Below are 25,071 nucleotides of genomic sequence, written 5' to 3'. Positions count from 1 at the left end.
TGGTCAGCACAAAAATAATCGGTGCCGAGAGCGTGGTGTCGGGGACCAGTAGCAGCGAATCAGTGACCTGGGCTGATGTTGACACCAAGGATGTGGCGACAAAGGGCTCTGCCTCTGCTCCAGAGACCGATGGCACTCACTCGCTTTCTGGGAGGCCTTCCTGGCTGGCTTACCCTTTATAGGGAGTCTTCACTGGCTCCATCCCCGCACAGGGTGCCGGCTGCAGCGGGAGAGTCCGTTGCTTTCTGGGCGCTGGGAGCCGAGAGAGCATTGACTGCGCCATCAGCCTGGATTCTCTATCACTCCCCGGAGTCGGAGGCGGATCCCTTAGAGGGGTAGTAGGTCCCCTTGGGGATGTGCCCTCTTGCAGCTTTGGTGTGGGCGGGCAACCCAAGCAGGGTCCTTTGCCCAATGCCCCAACTTGCTCGGTCCCTCTTCTTAGTCTTCTTCTTGGGCACCGATGAAGGGGATCCATACCAGGAAGAGCTGGGAGTTGTGTTCGGCCAGGCTCGCTCCGAGGCTGGGCAAAGAGCTGCCTCCACGAGGAGGACCCTCAAGCGAATGTTGCATTCTTTCTGTGTCCTGGGATGAACGTTCTTACAGATGCGACACTTCTCTTTAATGTGGGATTCCCCCAAGCACTTCAGACAGCTACCATGCAGGTCACTAACAGAAATAGGTCTGGAACAGGAGTACTTGTGGCACCTTAGAGACGAACAAATTTATTTGAGCATAAGCTTTCGTGGGCTACAGCCCACTTCATTGGATGCATGCAGTGGACAATACAGTAAGAAGATAGATATATACAGAGAGAACATGAAACAATGGGTGTTACCATACACACTCTAACGAGAGTGATCACTTAAGGTGAGCTATTACCAGGAGAGAAAAAAAAACTTTTTGTAGTGGTAATCAAAATGGTCCATTTGCAGCAGTTGACAAGAAGTTGAGAGGAACAGTAGAGGAACGGGGAGGAGGGGGCAAATAAACATGGGGAAATAGTTATACTTTCATCTGTAGTAGTCAGAGCAGGTCTTAAAACCCGGAGACTGGGGCATGCCCCGCTGGGACTCTAATTGACTAATTATAGTACTTAACAGCTATTCACTAACTAAATAAAGTAAATAAGCAAACTATTTATAGCTGGAACACAAGGTTCAAGTAGTAGGGGAAAAAAAACTTTGACCACTTGCAAAGCAAGGGAAAGAGATGCACCAACCAAACAGCACGGAAGGTAAGAAGGAACCAAGAGGGCATACGATGGGCAGCGCCCCATGTACTGACACATGAGCGTGGCACTCAACGGGGTGCCACAGCCGGCCCTACAGATACCGCTAAGGCAAAAGTGTCTGACAACTGCACACACCTAGAATGGAACTGACGTGAGCAAGCACTTAAAGAAGAATATATTTTCCCTGAGTTAGCTCTGCCCCCTTGTCAAGGCACTTTATGGGGTTGGGGAAATCAAAGGACAGCAGGCTCATTAGTAAACTCTCAGCCTAGCCTAGCCGGACACTTGGCTCAGAACACAGACCCTCAAAACAGATCACACTACAACCTCGCAAGCAAGCACACAGCAAGTAAGAAAGCATACAGACAAACTAACAGATACTATCTACGTACGTACGTACATATCAGGTGACTGTGTGTGTGTGTGTGTGTGTGTGTGTGTGTGTGTGTGTGTGTGTGTGTGTGTGTGTGTGTGTGTGTGTGTGAGAGAGAGAGAGAGAGAGAGAGAGAGAGAGAGAGAGAGAGAAAGAAATACTTAGAGGTATTTGGAGTGGTTGTTGGCTACCTAATGAAGTTGGTCTTTAGCACAAATTCCATGATATACTTACCTCATTGTGCAGATTTTGTCAACATTATGTTTACTAACCTTGGCAGTTTTGTCAGCAGAGGTAGATGAAAACTTGGTGGCATCAGGTGAAACAGCACAAGAAAGAACAGCATCTTCATGGCAAACAAAATCATCTTCTATAATTCCAGTACAAATATTCCACACCTATAAAATATTATTAAAATTTAAAATGTACAGACTACTTTGCAGTTTTTGATCAACTGGTGCGTGCGGCTATATCACATAGTTTCCACGTCTAGGTAAAAACCTCGGCATAGACCAGGCCTAAGTTTCATTCTTTGAAAATTAAATACACAGTTTAATTGGTAGCAAAAAACCCATAAAAGACACAATGCACCTTCTGTAATTTGTCAATACAAAGATATTTTATATTTACCTTAACTGTTCCATCAAATGACCAGGAAAGAAGTCTTGAATTTTCCAAAAGCCTAAAATTCTTCACTGCTTCCTTGTGACCTTTTAAAAATATATATTCTTCTGATTGCCAATTCCACACCTGCTTATAAACATAGAATTTGTAAGCTTTTAAAACAAACAATGGGTTCTTCCTCCACATTGCAAATATAATTTAACAACGATTAACTTGTTTTTTTCAGCAGAAAATATCCATTGTCTTCCAGTCCATGTAAACTATCGAAGGTACCTGGCTTTGTTGCAACACACCTTGGATAAGCACTAATGTGGGCCAGTCACAAAAGCGTATTATAATGGGCAGCTGGTAGAAAGTTCATGTGAGTGAAGTAACTCTTGAGAAAAGTCTGAAAAGGGAAAAAGCCTTCCCAATAAAATTTGTATAATGTGACTTTCAATAACTAGCTACCATTATTAGAGAGTTTGAAAACTTCCCCTGCAACCTCAAATGTGGAGCCTAAAAACCTTGATTATTTCAACCAATAACTTTTCACACTAATTCATTTATTTTACAGTAAAGCAATTTTACTCAGATTTATTATACAGTTAAAATACATTTTTGATCAAATGTCACTTTTTGTTTTAAAAGTTTGTATAGTTTTTTCTTTTTAATTTCAGCAACTGTGCATTAAACATTCAAAGGATGTTACTTTATTTACAGAAATTATTAAACAGCTCAAGATTTTTTTTAAACCTATAGCTTTCTGCACCAAAGAAAAAAGGTTAGTCAATAGCCAAGAAAAGTATGTGGTTGAAAACCCAGAAAATTTAAGTGCTAAATTAGCCACTAGAGGGAATCCTAGAACAAAAAACAACTTGTCAGACAAGTTAAATAAAGGAATTAATAAATTTTCCTTTACTCAGTCATTCTTATATGGGTGCAAAAAAGAAAAACACAAAAAAAGAAAAGAAAAAGAATCAGACTTCAAGCTCAATCCTAGCCTCCCATGTGCAAATGTGCATCTCTGCATATTTAAATTAGCTACCATAAAGGCACAATCAAGGGCCTGATCCAAAGTACACTGAAGTCAGTGAGTCTTTTAATTGACTTCAGTGTACTTTGAATCAGGTCCCAAAATTCTTAAATTACTAAATGGTTGAACTGTATTTTGAGAATCAATATTTCTTTGCAACTATGACACCTATTTCAGCTAAATTTTATCAAAACAGTGTAATTCATCATTATGTGAACACAAAATAGAAAAGTTCTAAAACATACAAAGGTCACCACGCTACTTTAGATTTTACTAAACATTTTGGTCCTTTCTAGGCTATCAATGAAGTGCTCCTTTTTCTGACTTGGTTCTTTTTGTTTCTGTCCAACAAGATAAGCATGCACAATTAATTACTTAAAAGAAGCAATTTGCTGCCCCCATTCTCTACATTTTTTAAAAAAATGAAACACCTACCAGTCCTGAACTAAGCAAAGTCTGAAAATTCTTTACTCTCTACATATCCATTGATATCAAAGACCCAAATTTGAATGTCAGTGGAGATTTATTTGTAACAAAATAAGTACTTCAGATTTGATAACTTCAAATTATAAACCATCAGAGTTATTGAACTTGGTTAGTTCCTAACCCACAAATCAGACAAATGATATTGTATCTGTGATTCTATGAACACAAGTGTAGAGAAGTTGTGAATGATGCCATTAGCAAGACAGCCAGCAAGTTTCAATGGTGGGGTTAGGAGAGGTAAACAAGACTGACCTTGCTAACAGACCTCTCCTTGCCAGTCCACATTGCTCAACTGTGACGGTCCTCCATCCAAATGGACCATGAGACTAACAATGGTCAATATGGAAAATGCATGGAGTTTATTGAGTCTGCACTATCTGTAGTGTAAACCTACTTTTTCTTTAGTAGCTTTGAATGCTCCAATGTAAGTTTAAAAACATTTTCCAAACCTGTATAGTTGAATCATCAGAGCTTGAAATCAGGGTTCGTCCATCAGATGTAAACTGGCAATGTTGTACAGATTTCTCATGTCCAGTCCTGGATTTGAAAACTCTCCTATTTGACAATTTCAAAACCTTTATAATGAAAATCAGAGAAATCATTTATAAAGAATTAAAATACATCCATACATATAATAAACAGAGAAAGACATGTAAGCAAAACATCTGAAATAAAAATAATGGAATACTATACAGTACTACACAAAAGTGAGGTCTCAAATCTAAACCAGTGGGTGAGAAAAAAATCCATATGTTAGCCTGACCCTTGGAAAAAGTGAGCAGATAATCTACGTTGTTAAAAATTGGCTGTAAGACCTTCAATTTCCTTTGGGTATCAGACGTGTATGTACCAACCTATGTGTGACGTTTTATATGTGCTTGTGTTTGTTGACTAATATAGTCTGCGATAGCATATGTGAATCACATTACCAATATGTATTATTAGCATCATATAAATATCAGTACGTATTAAGCACATAAAAGTAATATCATAGCAGTTATATAGCCTTAACCCTGCTCACTTATGTTAAGTATTCCATAACCCCCTAGTCTAAGCAGACAGGGAAGCTGTCAAGACCAGGACAGATGAGTGCTTTACCATAGTGTAAAGGCGTGGGACTCACCCCTGTGGCACCTTCTGCTGGTCTCTCAGGGAATTAGTTTGATTTCCAGCCCGGAGTGCCCTCTGCAGGCCGGTGATCTGCCACAACTTGGCCCCCGTGTCCCTCCCAGGACCCCGGTGCCCCTTTAACTGGGTGCTGCCCCCCTGGCAGTACCCCCCCAGTTCTGGGTCTCCCTCTCCGAGGGGAACCCCCACCCACTATCCCCACTCACCTCAGTCTTGGCTACTGCCCAGTCTCCATCTAGCCCCCGTTCACTGGGGCAGACTGCAGTATAAGCCACTCAACACAGGCAAAGGGGTTTGGACCTGCTGCCTCTGGCTACCCGTGGGCTGCCCCCTGCAACCCAGTACCTAATAGGCCTTACCAGGCCTGCAGCCTGGGGCTTTCCTAGGCCAGAGCTCCCCAATTCCCTTGGGCTTTCCCTAGCCCTGCTCCACTCCAGATACCTGGTTAAGCTCCCTGCAGCCAGGCCCTTCTCTCTCTGAACGCAGAGAGAGACTGTCTGCTTGAGCTCCTGGCTCAAGCCTTTATAGGGCCAGCTGGGCCCTGATTGGGGCATGGCCCCAGCTGAGCCTGCTTCCTCCCAATCAGCCCAGGCATCTTGCCCTTCCACAGCCCTCCTCCAGGGCTGTTTTAAACCCCTCAGGGCAGGAGCCGGTGACCACCCCGCTATACATAGCAACAGGAAGAAAGTTACTCTTGCAGACCAGTATTGAAATGTCCCAAAGGGAAAGGATAAGACGTAATTGCTCTACCCTAGTACAGACCTAGGAAGTGCCTTCACACCTTTTGGTATCTGGAATATATGTATTCGTAACAAAGAAATGAGAGGTACACCATAGTACCAGAAAAACAAAGTAGAAAGCTAATTGGTTAAATGCAGTTTCAAATGACTTTGCACTTGCATGTGTAAAAAGGTTGGATATGAAAAGATGGCTTTAGGCGGTTTAGCTTTGGAAGCATATCTTCTGACTAAGGTGAATGTAATAATGCTGCACAAAATGGCTTGCCAGAGACTGGTATCTTATAGAATCTTTTTCTGTACTATATTATTATTGGCTTGTATCAATAAACCTAACTCACATAGTTTATTTGGTCTTTTAAATATATTTCATAACAAACCAAAGTGTGGTCAAACTACTGACTATACAATTTATCAACATGTTATATGTTTCATGTTTTATGTTAACATGATTGCAACACAGCAAATTGACCTCTAAATTTATGTTATGCTCAGCAATAAACAGATGAACAAGCAAGTGCAATTTTTCAAAATTTGTCTTGTCTCTGTAATGAGAGATGTGAAATGAGTCAAGTGGCCAACAAGTGTAAGGCACTACTACTGTTAACACTCTACTGACTCATATATGGAGATATACCTATCTCATAGAACTGGAAGGGACCCTGAAAGTCATTGAGTCCAGCCCTCTGCCTTCACTAGCAGGACCAAGTACTGGTTTTTGCCCCAGATCCCTACATGGCCCCCTCAAGGTTTAGCAGCCCAATGCTCAAACCACTGAGCTATCCCTCCCTCCTTTTATGTGAGCGGACAAAAGTATGGGGGATAAATGCCAAGACAGTTCTGATATTTATAAACTGGATAATAAATGTTTTAGTCTCCAAACATGCATGGCAGCCAGGGAATATATTGTTCTCCCTTTTCCTAGTACTTCCAGTTGCATCAGGAATCTACTCAGGACATGAGGCTCTATTAAGTTCCAAGCAGTACTCTCTCTGCACATTCTGGAACCCACTGTAGCTATTCTGAGAGGGAGCAGAGGACAGCTAAAGGGGACCATGCAGGCAGCACAGAGGCATAGGCCCTCCAGTAGATCCCTAGATCCATGCAGATATTGTCTGTGATCCAACATCTTGCTTCTTTTGCTAGAAGGGGAGAAAACCCTGATGACAGAATTCTGAGGAAACTCCTCACGGATTACCTCTCAATTTTCCTTCCCTAAAGCCATTCCCACTGTTGATTTCCCATAAAACAGGTTTACAATACCATTTCTTTTAATCTTCAAGAGTATAAGCAGGATCTGAATTACTTACCCTTTCTCTTTCTAGAATTTAAACAAGAATGTTACTTTTGTGTTAAAGAAAGCTAGTCAGAAACACTAACCAGTGGATTTACTCAATACTGCCCAAAAATCAGGGTACAGTACCTTTACTGTTCCATTCTCCTCTCCAAATGCTGCATATTTAAGATCTTCACTTAGGCAACAGCAGCAAATAAGAGATTCCTGGGCTTCAGTCAGATAGTCAGTATGGCCTGTATTTCCATTAATTAGCTGCAACCAAAAATGTGGATTATTAAATTATAGCAACTTTGTACAGCATCTTTACTTTAAAACACATGACAAACCTACATCTTTGGTGGGACCCAACATCAGACCACCACTGTATTAGCTTACCTACTTGAAGATAGGATATAGTACATTCAAATGTGCTTTTCTAACTCAGAAAGAAGTTATAAAAGCTGTATAACTAGCTCTAGGCACTCGTTCTTTGGACAAAACAAATTTAAGATGACAGGATTTTACAGGTCCTGCAAAACATTTTTCAAGTACATTAATACAGTCAGGATTTTACACACCTAGCAACTGTGTACAGTAGGTCTTAACTACATGTCACCTTTGTCCACATCAGTTCAGCTATCACTTTCATGTAATCTTCATGGAAAGATCTTTGGAATGCAATGATTTACAAACAAGTGAAAGCTTCTTTTAAACCAGTGGTCTCCAACCTTTTTACACCCAAGATCACTTTTTGAATTTAAGAGATATGGGGTGCTGGCTCCGGGAGGGGGAGCAGGGCTGGGGCTTGGGGTGCAGGAGGGGGCTCGGAGTGCTGGCTCTGGGAGGGGATTGGGGTGCAGCCTCCCAGCAGGCAGCACTTACCTCCAGCGGCTACCGGTCGGTGGCAAAGCGTGGCTGCCGCTAAGTTGGGCTCCCTGCCTACCCTGGCCCCACGCCACTCCCGGAAGCGGCCAACACACCCCTTCAGCCCGGTGTGAGGGGAGGCGTGTGGCATGTGGCTTCGCACACTGCCCCTCTCTGAAAGCACCACCCCTGCAGCTCCCATTGGCCACAGCTACCCATTCCCAGCCAACAGGAGCTGCGGGGGTGGTGCTTACAGGCACTAGCAGGGGAGACCCTTACATCCCCATCCCCGGGGCCGTGCTGGCCGCTTCCAGGAGCAACATGGGGCTGGGGCAAGCAGGGAGCCTGTCTTAGCGGCAGCCCCACTGTGCAGCCAGAGATCGTGATCAACTGGGAGATACTCTAGGATTGACCAATCGATCATGATCGACCGGTTGGTGACCACTGTTTTAAACTGTCTCTGAAAGAAAAAGAAAAAAAAGCTTTGCTTGCAGTAGTTTACAAAACAAGATGTTAGGGATCTATTCTCCCATGGATATGCAAAAGTAACTATACATGTGCAATGAGGAAAAATAGCATGGTTTGAGTCTTATAACAAATGTATTGATTTTAACATGGGCTGGAGACAGAAACCTTTCACTAGGAAGGTTATTCTATAGATGGTCACAGGCCAAAACCAGCAGCATTTGTGTATGTTCCTGTATCAGTCCCTTCCTAGATCCATAGGCAGGTTTCTGATTCTCATTGGTTAACCTCCTTTAGATAATGAACATAGGTAATTTGTTCATATTGTTCACAAAAATGTTAGAAGGGCTTAAAAAATTCACTAGCAGAGGCAAAGTGGAAAGTTTTCCTAGGTGTGCAAGTAGACACTGAAGTCCATCTATTTCTGAAAATCAGACGTCAACTCTTTTTTTTTAAATGGCAAGTGGCTACCTGTTCACTGAGAAGTAGTTTAAGAACCAACACATTCATATGCCAGCCATTAGACGGAAAGGACTTGGTCACTCCTAACCGTGGACACAATTCAACTTGTGACCTAGAGGAGAAAGATTCTATACTTGATAATCAAACCCTCTAAGTCACCCAATACCACTTCAAAGTTTCAAAAAAATCCAACTGTGTATTTCTAGAATTAGAGAATACTGAATTACTATAACTATTGCATAGCTCTGTATCCCGTCTTATTAAAAAAAAAGTGGAAACCAGGTATAAATGATATCCGAACTTGAGACTAAAACAGTTTCAAAGTCAATCATTGAACCAGAAAATCTCTGGAGTCTAACACTGCCTCATAAAAATACTGCAATTGTATAGGTAAAATAAGAATGCTTTTTAAAAAAATCATCTTGCTGGGGGAGGAGGTTTCGTAAATTTTTTAAGTTATTTTATTTACACTCCTTTCGAGTATTCCTTAATGACAAGGGGATAAAAGCACATGGACAGCAGAAGACACATTCTAATGTAAAACACTGCAAATAGTAAGATGACAAAACAAACACAAACACATGGAAAAAGAGACAGTACTGAGTAAACAGGTAGACAGAACCAAACAGATAAGAAAGATTGGGAAAATGTTCAAGTATCTTACCAACTTTTTTCTCCATGAGGAATATGGTTATGCACTCAGATCCTCTAATACATAGATGCTCAAATGTCCAAAGACAGAAAAGGATGTTGGAAAAAAGGCCTTTTCCTATAAAGGTCCAAATAGTTGTAACAAATTTGCCCAATAGTAGGTAAATATTTGATATTTCTTAAAATATAAAATAATGCAACCTAACAGTTTATGTCAAGTATACAATAGAACCTCACTCACCAACACTTCATCAATATACACACAGTCTCTTCCTACTTTACTGTAAAGATTTAGTAGCAGAGAGCTGAAATGAGAGCTCTATTATATCTTCTACTAATTTTAAAACATATACTACAAAATATTATAACTAGACAAAATGCTTTGCAAAAGAACCAAATACATTTTGTGATGCTTTATTCTTGCTTTAAAAACAAAAAGTTATGCTGCTTTTCTAATCTAGTTGAACAAGGACTAAACCCTCTGAGGTACTGAATATGCTCCCCTCCCCTTGAAGCTTGCTGGATTTGCAAAGCGCTGAGCACCGTCACGGCAAAGTCCCTAATGAAGAGGTTATATTACTCTGAGGTATTATTGTAAGGTGGGCAATAGATGTAGAGCAAATGTATAGTACAGATAAATCTGTACCTATGACTTCTGAAGTTACTTTGAAAATAAGATTTAATCTCTGTAGTTTTAATCTAATTCAAACAATGACTTAAAAAAGGCTATGAAAAGCTGTTATTTTAAGTTCTAGTGATGCAAATAGTAAGACTAAGTCACTAATTATATGTGATATCAATTCTGGTAGATAGGATGTGAAATTCAAGAGTTCATATAATTAAAAAAATTAATACACCTGCAGCGATGCTTATTGTTCACCACAAGCATTCTTAGCCCACAATCTCTGATACTATTTGGCCCAAATTTCAGAAGTGCCGACTCTTCATGTCAAGCTTTTAATTTTCTCTATTGTTCTTTTATAAAATTTAAAAAGTGTTTTTTCCCCTCCCTAACAAAAAAAGTAATGCTGTAGGGTAAGCGCTATTGAGAGACAAAGCGTAACAAGTTGAGAGTTCAATTCTACTCTTTGAATTTCTGCTTAACATTGAACTGGCCTTACAAGTCACAGATACACAGATTCCAAGGCCAAAGGGGACCATTGTGATCATTTACTCTGACCTCCTGCATAATACAGGCCACACAATTTCCCCAGAATAATTCCTTTTGAATTAGAGCAGGTCTCAAAGAAAAAAAAAAAAAAAAAAAAGAAACCAAGATCCAATCTTGATTTAAAAATTGCCCGTGATGGAGAATTAATCATGACCCTTGATTAATTGTTCCAATGATTAATTACCCTCAACGTTAAAAACGTACACCTCATTTCCAGTCTGAATTTGTCCAGCTTCAACTTCTAGCCATTGGATCATGTTATACTTTTCTCTGCTAGACTGAAGAGCCCATTATCAAATATTTGTCGCCCCACCCCCCAGCAGGCACCTTATAGACTGTAATCAAGTCATCTCTTAACCTCCTCTTTGTTAAACTAAATAGACTGAGCATCTTGAGTCTACCTATAAGGTAGTGTTCTTCATTACAAGGCCCATGAGCCAGTGGCAGTTCCCATCAACCCTAAGTGCAGCTCACTAAGTTCCCTCTAAGCTGCGCGACTATTCAGCAGGCTATAAATAGCCACGCAGCAGCTCTAAAGGGCCACGCAGCAGGGAACTGGAGAGGAGAGAGGCAGGAGGTAGGTGGGAACTGGGGAGGAGAGCAAGTTGGGGCTTGCAGGGCTGGTGTGGGCCTCTCCCCTGGCGCTCCCTGCTGCTGGAGGGGAGAGAGGGGCCCCTTCTCTGGAGCTAGAAGCTGCCAGTAGGGAGAGGGCTGGGGGCTGCACCCCATACTCCTCATCCCCGGCACCCCAGAGCCCACACCCCCTGCCAGAGCCCTCACCCCCCCCCGCATCCCAACCCTCTGCCCCAGTCCTGAACCCCCTCCTGCACCCTGAACCCCTCATTCCTGGCCCCACCCTGTAGCCCTCACTCCCATATCCCAACCCTCTGCCCCAGCCCTGATGAGTGGCTTAGCCAGCTTCAAGGGACTCCACTGAAACAAACTGCACTCTCCTGGCTATGACATGTATCTGATCAGGTGTTCTTCTGTTACATTTACAACTCCCTTTAGGGCCATTGTCCTGGACCATCATTAAAAAAGACTAGTGAAACATTAGCATTGCTTCCCTGTGACCTGTAATACAGATGTCGGGTTATTTGTTTGGGGATATGACCCCAAAAGAGGATCCCAGTGAGAGCTCAATTGTTATGTGTGTCCTCTAGCAATCAACATATCTTGCAAACATGTTATCCAGAAATGGACACAAGTGTATTCCTTGGTGAATGTTCTGGGCATTATTACAAGGATAAACTGGGACCCCTTGTATTTATAATGGAAGGATGTGTCTGCAAACCTGAGGAAACTCCTAGTGGCATGTGGTGATTTGATATGACGGTAGGCTTCTCCTTGAGGCCTACTGACTTTAAAAAAAATCCTATGAATGGAACACTCATTAGCATGGAAGAAAGTTTCCATTCACAATCCCTTAGGCCTGGTCCACACTAGGACTTTAATTCAAATTTAGTAGCGTTAATTCGAATTAACCGTGCACCCGTCCACACCAGGAAGCCATTTAATTCGACCTAGAGGGCTCTTTAGTTCGAATTCGGTACTCCACCCCGACGAGGGGAGTAGCGCTAAATTCGACATGGCTATGTCGAATTAGGCTAGGTGTGGATCCCACACTGCACCACTCTGTTGACGCTCTGGACAGCAGCCCGAGCTTGGATTCTCTGCCCAGCCACACAGGAAATGACCCGCGAAAATTTGAATTCATTTTCCTGTCTGGGCGGTTAGAATCTCATTTCATGGTTGGACATCAGGGCGAGCTCAGCCCCACCGGCAGCGATGCAGAGCTCTCCAGCAGAGGAGTTCATGTAATCTCTGAATAGAAAGAGGGACCCAGCATAGACTGACCGGGAACTCTTGGATCTGATCGGTGTGTGGGGCGAGGAGTCTGTGCTTTCGGAGCTGCGCTCCAAAAAACGGAATGCAAAGACCTACGAGAAGGTCTCCAAAGCCATGAGAGACAGAGGATACAGCCGGGATGCAACGCAGCGCCGCGTGAAAATCAAGGACCCCAGACAAGGCTACCAAAAAATCAAAGCGGCAAACGGACGCTACGGAGCCTGCCACCACTGCCCCACCAGTGACCATGGACTCTGACGATGGGACAGTGTCGACGGCCAGTTCCTCGGCGATGTTCGTGGACGGGGAAGATGAGGAAGGGTTTGTGGACGACGAGGCAGGCGACAGCGCTTACAACGCTGGTTTCCCCGACAGCCAGGATCTCTTCATCACCGTCACGGAGATCCCCTACCAACCCTCCCCAGCCATTAACCCGGATCCTGAATCAGGGGAAGGAGGAGTCTGTAAGTGCTTTAACCATGTAAACTTTTATTCTTAATATAACAGGAATCTGAAGTATGTGAAAAGGAGGTCTCTCTATATATGGGGATAGAACAGAAATCCTCCTGGGAGATCTCCACGAAGCTCTCCTGGAGGTAATCGAAAAGCCTACGCAGGAGGTTCCTGGGGAGAGCTGCCTTATTGGGTGCTCCGTGGTAGCACAGTTTTCCGCGCGAGGCTTTCATGAGCTACTCAGGGAGCATTGCCTCCCCGAGCACGGCTGCATAGTCCCCTGGTTTGTGCTGGCTTTCACGCAGCATGCGCTCTCTATCTCCTTCAGTGACCGTCCTCAGGGTGATCTCGCTCGGAGACTCCTGCATCTAATTAGGGGAATTACTGTAATGTTACGCCTGGTCCAAAGTATTTGTAAAAAATCTCCGGACAGACGGCATAGCAGAGACTCAGCACGCTGCTGCATGACGAGCGTAACGGAAAGCCAAAGATTCAAATGGACGCTCATGGAGGGAGGGGGGACTGAGGACGCAAGGTATCCCACAGTTCCTGCTGTCTCCGAAAAGCATTTGCATTCTTGGCTGAGCTCCAAATGCTTCTAGGGTCAAAAACAGTGTCCGCGGTGGGTCAGGGCATAGCTAGGCAATTTACGCAGCCCCCCACCCACCCACAGAAGTGAAAGGGAAAACAATCCTCTCTTGACTCTTTTACATGTCACCCTATCTTTACTGAATGCTGCAGATAGACACGATGGTGCAGCACTCAACACCAACATCCTTGCTCTCCCCACGCTATGGATGGCTGATGGTGCAATATGGCTGGTATCCGTCCTCATCATCAGCCTATTGGCACATGGGGCAGTGCAAAAGGGCTGGTAACCATGCAGACTAGCATCCGTTAGGTCGATCAAGGGCGCCTGGCCCTAATTTTTCCTGGTAGATGGTACAGTATGGCTGATAACCATCGTCATCATAGCAACAGGGGGCTGAGCTTCATCTGGTAACCATGCCCATCTTATTACCAATTTATGGTATGGTAGATGGTACAATATGGCTGGTAACCATCTCTGCTATCATGCAAAAGCAAAAGCATGCTGCTGTGTAGCGCTGCTGGACCGCCTCTGTCAGCGGCATCTAGTACACATACGGTGACAGTCACAAAAGGCAAAACAGGCTCCATGGTTTCCACGCTGTGGCGTCTGCCAGGGCAATCCAGGGAAAACGGGCTTGAAATGATTGTCTGCTGTAGCTTTCCCGGAGGAAGGGATGACTGACGACATTTACCCAGAACCACCCGCGAAAATGGTTTTTGCCCCATCAGGCACTGGGATCTCAACCCAGAATTCACAGAGACAAACTAGACTGTGTTCATTGTTCGCAAAAATTTATCTTTGCAAGGAATTCACTCCCTTTTTCCCATCACACAGCTTCGACTGTCTCCAGACCCGCCCAGCATCCCCCTCACAGAGGCTGGCAAAGATTAGGCAGCGAAAGAAAAAGACAGGGGACGAGATGTTCGCTGAACTTATGGGGTGCTCCCGAGACGAGGTGGACCAGCAGAGCCAGTGGAGGGAGACCCTCTCTCTGTACCAGCACTCACACAGCGAAGGGGAGGAGAGGTGGCGTGAGGAAGACAAGCAGGCGACTCAAACGCTGCTTGGACTAATGAGGGAGCAAACGGACATGCTCCTGCGCCTTGTGCATGTTATGCAGGACCTCAGGCAGGAGGACAGAGCCCCCCTGCAGTGTGTCTGCAACCGCCCTCCCCCGCCACAAAGTCCCATACCCCCCTCACCCAAAATAACCAGAAGGAGGGGCGCCAGAGCCCGTGTAAACTGTCACTGCACCCCAGCAGAGTGTTCAAGTACCCAAAAGCTCTCATACCCTAAATTTTGAGAAGTCCTTTCCTTCCCGCCTCACCCAAGCCCCCATCCCAGTTTCATCCCTTAACTGTCTAGTTGATAATAAAAAATACTTTTCTGTTAATTACTGTTTCCATCATGTTCTTTTAGAGGAGACTGTGTTTGAAGGGGGGAAAGGGGGTTGGTAATTTGACAGGACAATCACCTTTACCACGGTACAGACACGGGGGCAGGATCAGCAGCAGGTCACACACACACTGCAGTCAGTACGCACCCTGGTCGGTATGGGAGGTGGTTTGCAGGTTCTGTGTGGGTGGGGGGGTACGTGACTTTGTAGCGGGGGAGGGGGGTTACAGATCTCATGCAACGGTCCCTGTCCTGGACCACAGAGCCACGCAGCAGAGGAATCTGTATCCGTCCTCCCCCGCCAAAAGGCCACATAGCCCCCGCACACTGAGTCCCAAAAAGGAGGGATGGCAGACTCCGTTGAAACATCCAGTCCGGCACTGCAGACCGCTCTGGGAGCAGGAGCCTGTCATTCCTCGAGTTTACAGGCAGTCTTTACATCACTGCACACCCTACCCAGCACAGTCCGTGTCCCGGTTTCAACCCTGTAACGCAAAGTCATCAATAAAGAAACCTTTGTAAAGTTACAGTGGAACATGTATTTTATTTTTAAACATGTGTTGGAAGTTGGGGAAGCGGGGTGGGCGGGGTATGTAACTGTAGATGCTAGTCAACAGTCACTTGGTAAAGAAACAGGGGCAGGTTCAGCTTCTCTGTAAGGAAACTGAACAGTCACAGGTCACGCTGCTCGCTGGTACTTGAAGAGTTCCTTGTCGCTGTGCAAGGCGCCTGCACAGAGCTTCACGAGCCAGGGCATTAGCGGGTAGGCTGGGTCCCCGACGATCACTATAGGCATCTGCACATCCCCAAGACTTATTTTGTGGTCCGGGAAGAAACTACCTTCCTGCAGGCGTCTAAACAGACCAGAGTTCCTGAAAACACGCACGTCATGAACTTTGCCTGGCCACCCGACGTTGATGTTGGTAAAACGTCCCCCATGGTCCACCAGTGCTCGCAGCACCATTGAAATGTAGCCCTATTTCTCAGCAGCTGACTGTGGAAGAGGTGGACGATAAGGTGCGAGGAGTTGACAACGGCCATAACTGCAGCGGGATCCGTGCTCAAAGTGCTGTGGCGCCCGCGCTGTCACTGAGCAGAAAAGTGCACGAACAGATTGCCCGCAGGCGCTTTCAGGGAGGGAGGGAGGGAGGGCGTGATTGACGGTTCAATGATGACAGTTACCCAAAACCACCCTCGACACATTTTTCCCCCCAGCATGCATTGGGGGGAAATCCCAGAATTCCAATGGGCAGCGGGGAGTGCGGGAACTGTGGGATAGCTTCCAAAGTCGACGCTGGCCCCGTTACTGTGGACTCGCACAGTCAAACTAGTGTTTTTAGTGTGGATACACAACTTCGACTTCATAAGGTCGATTCCACAAATTCGAATTAAGTTGATTCGAAATAGTCTTGTAGTGTAGACATACCCTTAGATCTGGTGCATCTGTCAAGGTTCTTAGATCTGACAGCTCTGACTCCTTGCAACTTCTTCAGAATGGAAGTGAAAACAATACTTTCTGAATCTTTCAAAGACCAAATGCAAATTCTTTTTTATTTTCTCCAGGTCTCATTTGTTTGTGGAAGATCTTTTCCAGACTAGGAGGAAGCAGGAAAGATGCCTTCATCAAATGAGGGGGTTTCAGATTCTGGCAGCTGGTAATACGGAATGCACTGTGTCACTTGAGGTGTAATGACCTGAATTCTGAAGGTCCCTTTTCTGCAACTTCCCTCAGCTCAATCATGATTCCCTTCCACTGGTTCTACAGTATCAGTACGTACATAGGAAGCACCTGCAATGAGGATGCAAGTGAGCACTTGTTTGCAGAGGACTACACTGCCACTTTGTCAAGGAAAAACTGGTAAGAGGTAGATTCCATCAGCTGCTTCTCCTGCTGGTCTGCCTTCCAAGTGAAGAACTATAAATCTCTTTTTACTCAACTGGTAGCTATGAAGCAAAATGGAAAACTGGAAGGCGTCCAAGTGGTATGAGCTATGATGAATGAGGCGCCAAAACCAGCGTTCAGTAGGGTTTGTGCACGTTGTCTGCTGCAACAAATTGTGTTTTAGTTAAGTGTGCTGTGACAGGGATGTCCTAGAGAAATAGCTTGTTAAGGTGAAGGAGTGCAGTTACATAGTGACGTAGATGACTGAGGCATGGTGTCACCTCTGCTTCATAGCATCTGCAAAGTCAGGGCCCTCTTTCTGTCTACTTGATCCCTCAGAAGATAGTCAATGGAAATAACTATCTGACCTACTACAATCACAGTGGCATCAATTCTGGCCCTATGGTAGCATCCTATCAACTTTTATCGATGATCAGATGGATGTATTACCTTCTAGACAGCTGGTCCCATTCAACCCTGGTTGAATCCACTAGGAAGTGGATGTGTGTGATGTTTTTCCAAACAGGATTCAGGTAACTCTCACTCCTTCAAGGAGGAGTCAAATCAGGGTCAGCTGAGGAATTTTCTGAGAGCCTCCTCATTTTTATTTACTCTCTAGCATCTCTGTTGGAAGGAGCAAGGAGAAATAAGTCAAGGGGTAGTACATTCCTTTTATTGTTGAGATTGCTGATGGAGAGTGTCCTTGGAGCAATATGTACTATGTACTGAGTAAGAAAGGATCTCCATGCATAGCTGGATTGAAATCTTGCAGCTTTTCTGTAGTCATGTATCAAATGCAGCACACTTCTGTAGTCATGTATCAAATTTTTAGCACAGGTGGAGGGTGCCCCTGCAGTAACCTGTACTAGGAAATGAGCAAGAGGAAATCTCTGGGTTGCAGAGGATGATCTGCCAGTTTTCCTGCAGTGATATCTATTGAATGCAGTATATCCATGGACGGAATGGGAAGGGGTGCCAACTAATGAAACAGAAGACAGAGAAGCCACTTGGTGGAGAAGTTGGTGAGCTTGCCTTATAAGAATGTTCACCTCATTTACTGCATTCCTCCTCTGCCAGGCTTTGCTGTATAAAGTATGATGCAAATGTCTTTCTTTTAATGCCTTTGTTGGCTCTGAACCAAGAATTCTGGTTCTGCTGGGTTCTCTGGAGGGGCTCCAACCAGTTCCACAGGTTCCATGTCCTCCTACTTAAAACAGTCCCATAAAAGGGGATGGGGTACAGCAGCTCTGAGTAGAAAAGCATTTGGTACCTTTGGAGGAAAGGGAAGAGGGCCTATTGCATCAATATAGGTCTTTTAATTAGCCTTGATGCAGGTTCTCCAAGCAAAGGAAGAGAGACACAGTTTGGTGAGGAGATGGAGGTGGGGGAAAGACAGAAAATAGGAGAGGAGAGAGAAAAAGAGGGGGGGAAGTAAGTAAAAGGTCCCAGCAAAGAGGAAAATCCCTTTATGGGCTCTTAGACTAAAAGGTAAAAAGGATGGGGTACCTAAGATTCCATCTTTCCTCCTGCACGGGCGCAAACTTCTGAAGGGAAGTTGTCAGGTAGGTTCCCCTTCAGCCAGGCTTGCACAAATGGAATGCTGTAACAGCCTCCTTTAATCAGAAGAATGGATATGACCCAGGTATATCCCATGCAAAGGAAAGCAGCAGAACAATCAGTTTCAGCTATCTCCTCACACTACATATTATGGGCAGCCAGAACAATTTTTTTGAAGTTCACCCAGGAAGGGCTGCCAGGCCTACTGCCAGCCAAACATGGCCTGATACAAAGCAACTGAAATAGTTGCTCTCCTGGTCAAAGGCAGGTCTAGATAACACTGGTTAAAACTCTAGAGACCTATCTTCATTAGCACTCACACTACTGCCACCACTAGTAAAGCTGTAGTAGTGGGAGATGTGAAGAGAAAAAGCTCCTGTAGACAGAGCCTGAAGAATTTAAAATAACCACTAAAACTGAATACCAGACTAAAAGAACCACTGGTCTATTGCGACATGACAGTTCATGTGTCTCTGCATTTTGTGTGTTATGCCAGATTTTTTGGAGGATAGATTAAGTATGGAAGAGTTTTATCAGTCTCTCAATTACTTCATTCACAATTCTTTAGAGATTCATGGAATTGATCTGAAGGCAGCATTTAGCTCTAAAAAAAAAAAAGTAAAAAACTTGAAAGAAAAAGAAAAAGTCAGTGGATATAACATCACATACAAATGTTTTTGACTCCCTTATCAAGAAACACCGAATTCTACTTTCCATTTGAAATGTTATGGTTAAAACGAAAGTCAAAAACCCAAAACATTAAAAAGCCAGAAGACAAACATACATATATGTACACAGACAATAAGACTCAAACAATTGTACTTGAAAATAAATGCTTAATGAAGACTAATTATAGGTGAACAAATAACAGAATTGGGGGAAGATGCCGATTCCTTAATATTTCATTCAGTGCTCTCAGATAAGAATATTGATAATGTTGACATTAGACAGTTGTCATTCACCAGCAGAAAATTTTTAGAATTTGACAGTCTGAATTACTACACAGGAAATGTAGATCACTTTGCTGGTGCCATGTAATATGGCGTTCAATTTTCACAGCTATAAAAGTTAGTGCCATTGCTTTAAAATGCATCACTTCAGCATAAATTCTTGTGGGATCTGCAGAAGGACTAGTGAAGTCATACACACAATTGTATACGGAGTAAAAAAAGTTCCCCCTTGTCATTACTGATGCTTTAAATTTTTCAATTTGCTTTGGGTAGAAAAGGTGTTTTAAAGGCTGAAAAAATACTTTCAGCTACAAGGATTCTCTCATTCTGTCTCTTCCATGGCCTACAAACACTTAGTGTATCCCCAGCAAGCAAGATTTTTAGATAGTTTGTATTAGGATCCAGTTTCCTTAGTGCCTCTGCATGCAGAACTCCCACAGAAGACACAAGTTGCACATGGATGGGCAGAATTTGGTCCATAATGGGTATAATACCTAAGATGCTGTTAGTGTCCCGCACAGCAAGAAAGCATTCAGAAAGGGTTAGTGACAGAGTGTTCCACCCTATCTATTTTGTCAGATGTACTGGGGTCTTGTAAACACATTTTGCAGCTACTTCTTGTCCCTAAAGAAACTGTCAAGAAAAGTCTAAATTATTTAATTCTGCTCACCCCACTATTTATGCTCTACTTTCAATTTACTTTTGTTTTAGAACTTTTTTGATACTCCAGGATTTTACAGCTCAAGGATTAGAGAGAGAGAAAGAGAGAGAGAGGGATCTAAACATGCCAAAACTATGAGAAAATCTGGATCCAAGCCTTGTGGCTTGGGTCCATCTTTTTAAAGGATGGATTCAGGATCTTTTAAGACAACCTGCATTTCAGACATAAAGATGATGCAAAAATTTGTATAGGGAAGGCCATTAACTGACAACTTAGTATATTTAAGTAATTGTTTGATCGGACTTCTAAAAAAATAAAAAGTTAAATTGCAACATACTTACGTGAAAGGAATTGCTGACATTTAATATGAAAAACATTTTGACAAATTCTGAAGAGACAGCATTTTGTAACAAAAAATGAATATAAGCATGTTTTCTTGTAAGCTACTGTAGTTAAGCATGTCAGTGTTCTAAATTAGCTACACTAGCCACTTGATGAATCACTTCTACAGGATGTCACACCACATAACTGATATAACTTGACAAAATTATGGAAGGATACATGCTAATTCAAAAATATTTCTATTACAAAAGTGAAGGCAGCTACGTGTGTGTTTAAAGTATTTGGTATGCTTAATTTCTCCAGCGTATCAACAACAATTTGTATTTTTAGCCCATACAGAAATATTGTACCCAAAATTAATAAAATATAAGGTATACATCTAGTAAAGAACAGTTATTTTATAACAGAAAAGGCCCTCTACCCTTCTCAATGCAGTTAACTTCAATTTGCATATCTTCCTTTTCAAGGGAAAAAGCCCACAAACTTTAACAGGTCTTGATCATTAAAATAGCCATAGCTCCTTTGTCTGGACCTAATGTACAGTAATTCAATCCTTTAAAGAGTAAATTACGGAACACTAGCCATTTACATGCCAGATCCAAATGCTTAAAATCAAAAAAGAAAAATAACTTAATTCTTAATGTGCTTTTTCTGTAGATTATAGAGACCCTTGGGCATATTATTGATTTATGAATTGAAGTCCATACAGAAATACACTTACTTGTAGATGTTGCTGATTGAGAATTGCTAAAACCATCAGTCCATCATCCTGGAACACGACATCTAGTTCACGTTTTAACACAACAGCAGAGGACTTGCACACCTTACTTGACTCCCAGATCTGTTAAAGGGAATAATGTATCAAAGGTTCTATAAAGAACAGGATATAAAACTTTCAGTCAATACATAAGGGTACATACAAAAAGTAAGAAACTCATAAATGGAATCATTTTAAATCATTGAGAATAACTGCTCAATACTTTTAATGGTTTTAAGTTATTAGATTACTAGGAAGGGATGTACAATCCAAACAGATAAAATGCAATATTGATATTTTTCCCATACTGACTGACTCGCCTATACTTCTACTCAGAAGTCACATGCGCAAAGTTCATCGGTTCCTAACTTGAAATCAAAGAAAAGAATTTTTAAAATGAAAGTACCAGCTATTGCATTATATATGTCATTTGCATAAGAAGTATGAATACTGATTATGGAAGTCGGGAAAGAAACAACAAGAAAGAGAACAGGGTCACCTCTGCTAATGGTAGCACTGCAGTTTATCACAGGAATTTAGGGATCAAAAAATATAGCACAGATATTATACACAAGTGTGTATCCTAAACAAGTAACAACATGTAAATATGCCCATACAACTGGAAATAAGTTACCTTACCCTAATTGTCTGGTCATCCGACGATGTCAGAAATAAAGATCCATCAGGAGAAAATGTCACACAGTGAACCCAACTCAGATGTCCTCTGCAATCAGCTACTTTTAAAAAAGATTCTGTATTCCATAACTACAGCAAAAATATAACAAAGCAAGAGCCCAACTATATCACCACTACATTCTAAGTACGAAACACAAAGCACATACAATAGTACCTAAGGACATACCAATTTTTTCTACTAGTATTTGTTTGCTTTCAGTCCTCATCCTGAATATACTAACTGTAACATAGAGTTGTCTTCTGCTGTCACTATTTACTATAGATATTTATTCTTTGAAAGATCAGCCTTCTCAGTTGTATAACTAAATCAATCTAATATATGTAGTGCTCAAATGTAGACTTAAATGTGTCTGTTTTAGAAAATATGATACTCAAATGTTTTGGGACTACAATGGATGAAGTAAGTATTCCATCCACTACTTAGTGTTTTTCACTTGGCTGAATGGTCAAAAACCCTGTAGTGTACCGGTATAATGTACAAGAGTCTTTTATACCATATTATCTCTTGAAGACTGAGTTTTTCTGATTTATTTTTCTTTTAATGTGTACAATTAAATAAAATGTTCATTTTGCGGCTTATGTGAAAATATAAAAACTATTTCATCATTCAAAATTATAACTAATAAAATGGGTAAAAAAATAAATAAAAAATGAAATTAAGATATTACATTATGTGCTAAGAATACTAAAGTAATTAAGTTCATTTTGCATACATACGCACATGTGCAGATATTGAAAAGTTCTAGCTCTCCAAAACTAATGGATTTAGACACCCCATTTTCTCCATATAGTATCCCAGGAGGACTATTTAAATTATGTTAACAAGGACAGTCACTTACCTCAACAGAATAATGTGATAAAGCAACTGCTACCAACTGATTGTCAGGACAAAAGTCACAGTACTGGATTGTAGTGTGGTGACTTATAAGGACTTCTGCTAACAAGTCACTGGTTATAACATCAAGAAGCTGCAAACATAAAATTATAATAATTATACTGTATTATGACTATTACTTAGCTGCTCAATAAAAACTGTATAAGATTTATATGTACTTTACTGCTGGCAAGTAATAAACTATGATCATTAGTAGTAGTTTAAAGCACTCAACAACATGTATTCAACTGGGAAGAATGTGGTTCCTTAAATTAACAGACTCACTCCTTTCTCAGAGACCTTATATCAGGGGTCGGCAACCTGCAGCACGCGTGCCAAAGCCGGCACGCAAGCTGATTTTTAATGGCACGCTGTTACCTGCCGCGGTCCTGACCCCACTTAGTCCCTCTGCCCACTGCTCTCTCCTGCGGAGGCAGAAGCTTGGTCCTGCCAGCAGCCAAGCTCCCTACTCCCCCGATTCTTCTCCCTGCCCCTCCTCCTCTCCTTCCCATGCTGATCAGCTGATCGTCCTTGCCAGGGGGAGGGGGAGGGGAAGAGGAGCCACAGCGTGCTCACTGCTCCGGGGAGGAGGCAGAGAAGAGGTGGGGACAGACGGGGCCCTGGGGAAAGGGGTGGAATCAGGGCATATCACCTCCAGCCCCCCTCCATGAGCCGCTCATGGCAGGGTGCTGGGAGCACCCCCATGAGCCGAGCACCCCAGACCTATGCCCTGACCCCTGCACCCCCCCACACACATATCCAGCCCTCTGTCCTGACTCCTGCACCCCCTCACACACATATCCAGCCCTCTGTCCTGACTCCTGCACCCGCCCCCACACACTCCTGCACCCCCACACATACCCAGCCATCCCACACCATAACTCCTGCACACCGTCACACACCTCCAGCCTCCGTTCTGACTCCTGCACCCCCCCACATACTCAGCCCCCCACACCCTATGCCCTGACTCTTGCACCCCCTCCACATCCCCACCCCCACCCTGAGCTCCTGCACCCTGAGGTCCTGGCTGCTGGTCCCTTATCAGCCGGGGTCCCGCAGGCCCTGCTCAGCCCGCTGCCAAATTAGGTGAATGGAACCGCAGGCCAGCAGTGTAATATCAGCATTTTAATTTAATTTTAAATTAAGCATTTTGAAAACCTTGTTTACTTTACATACAATAATAGTTTAGTTATATAATATAGGCTTATAGAGAGAAACCTTCTAAAAAACGTTAAAATGTATTACCGGCATGCGAAACCTTAAGTTAAAGTGAATAAGTGAAGATTCAGCACACCACTTCTGAAAGGTTGCCGACCCCTGCCTTATATCATCCAAGTATATATTTAAATACACACTTTAATACAAAATAATTATTCCTGACGGAATTCTGCACCAAAAAATATAAAAAAATTATGTGCACAATATTTTAAAATTCTGCAAATTTTATTTGTCAATAAATAAATGTGGAGGCTCCAGAATGGCAGTGAAGAACACAGGCCACTGGCTGCACAGAGTGGGAGATCACCTTGCAGCCCCCCTCCTTCACCCAGGACACAGACTCGGTGAGGCTGCACCTGACCTGACACAGCACAAGGGCCGGGCCTCCCCAGAAACATCCCAGGGACCTGCCTCTCTGCACCACGCGCAACAGGTGTGGGCACGCAGGCTCAGCCCAGCAGGATCCAAGTGTGGAAGGGCTTAGTGTGGGGGGATCCAGGTGTGGGGTGAGAGGGTTCTGTGCAGGGCAGTCTAGGTGCAGGCAGCTCAGTGGGGGGGGGGGTCCAAGTGTGTGTGTGGGGGGGAAATCTGGATGTACGGGCTCATTGGAGTGTTTTGGTGCAGGGGCAATCAATGGGACTCTGGGGGAGTCCAGTTGATGGTGGTTGGCCCTCAGCAGGGGGGGATGGGGCTCGGCGGGGGGAGCGCATGGGAGGGTTTAGTGGGGGGGGATTCCAGATGCTGGGAGATTGGGGCTTGGTAGGGTGGATGTCTGGCGGCAGCTGTTTGGGTTTCAATGGGTCTCAGTGTGGGGGGACTCATTGGGGTGGTCTGGGTGCATGGGGCTGCGGGTGCAGGGGCTAAGGCTCAGCGGGGTGGGGGTTCAGGTGCGGGAGGCTCAGCAGTGCCATTTAGGTGCGGGGGGGGTGTCTAGGTATGGGGGCATCCAGAACATGGGAGTTGGGCAGACCAGAAAGTGGCAGACATGGGAGCAACTCCCTGTACAGTGACCCCTCCCCCCCATGGCTGAGGAGCAATGGGGCAGGAAGTGGGGGGTGGAGGGGCTGCAGAGCTTCCTGCAGCCGGGTAAGGATTCTGGGGATGAGGTTGCTCCTTGCAGGGGAAGAGCAACTCCTGTCCCCACCCCAGCTCAGCAGAGACTAGCAGCTGAGCCAGGCGCAGGGTAGGAGCCACCAGCCAGGGCATCCCTATCCCCTGAAATGATTTACCGGTACCTCTCCACTGGCTGCCCACACTGCTGGGGACAGGCGCATGACTGCTCTTGTGGCCGGGAAGCAAAAATATCTGCAGGGGATATGAATTCTGCATATGTGCAGTTGCACAGAATTCCCCCAGAATATTA

At 43.8% G+C, this 25,071-nt stretch overlaps 1 protein-coding gene across 1 annotated transcript in view; it reads right to left on the bottom strand.

The window, feature by feature from the left end:
• Positions 1-25,071, bottom strand: part of APAF1 (apoptotic peptidase activating factor 1) — a 101,898-nt gene that overhangs the window by 12,801 nt on the left and 64,026 nt on the right. Inside the window, exons 18-24 of the mRNA XM_044981728.1 lie at positions 22,456-22,584; positions 21,560-21,685; positions 20,885-21,004; positions 7,018-7,143; positions 4,179-4,304; positions 2,235-2,354; positions 1,877-2,002 (exon numbers count right to left, since the gene is read on the bottom strand). Of these exons, the coding sequence (XP_044837663.1) occupies positions 1,877-2,002; positions 2,235-2,354; positions 4,179-4,304; positions 7,018-7,143; positions 20,885-21,004; positions 21,560-21,685; positions 22,456-22,584 (873 nt within the window). The remainder of the gene's footprint in view (positions 1-1,876; positions 2,003-2,234; positions 2,355-4,178; positions 4,305-7,017; positions 7,144-20,884; positions 21,005-21,559; positions 21,686-22,455; positions 22,585-25,071) is intronic.

The sequence above is a fragment of the Mauremys mutica genome, chromosome 1, assembly GCF_020497125.1.
Source record: "Mauremys mutica isolate MM-2020 ecotype Southern chromosome 1, ASM2049712v1, whole genome shotgun sequence".
NCBI classification, from domain to species: domain Eukaryota; kingdom Metazoa; phylum Chordata; order Testudines; family Geoemydidae; genus Mauremys; species Mauremys mutica.
Note: the sequence above shows the minus strand (reverse complement) of the source record. Positions and strands in the feature narration are given on the sequence as shown.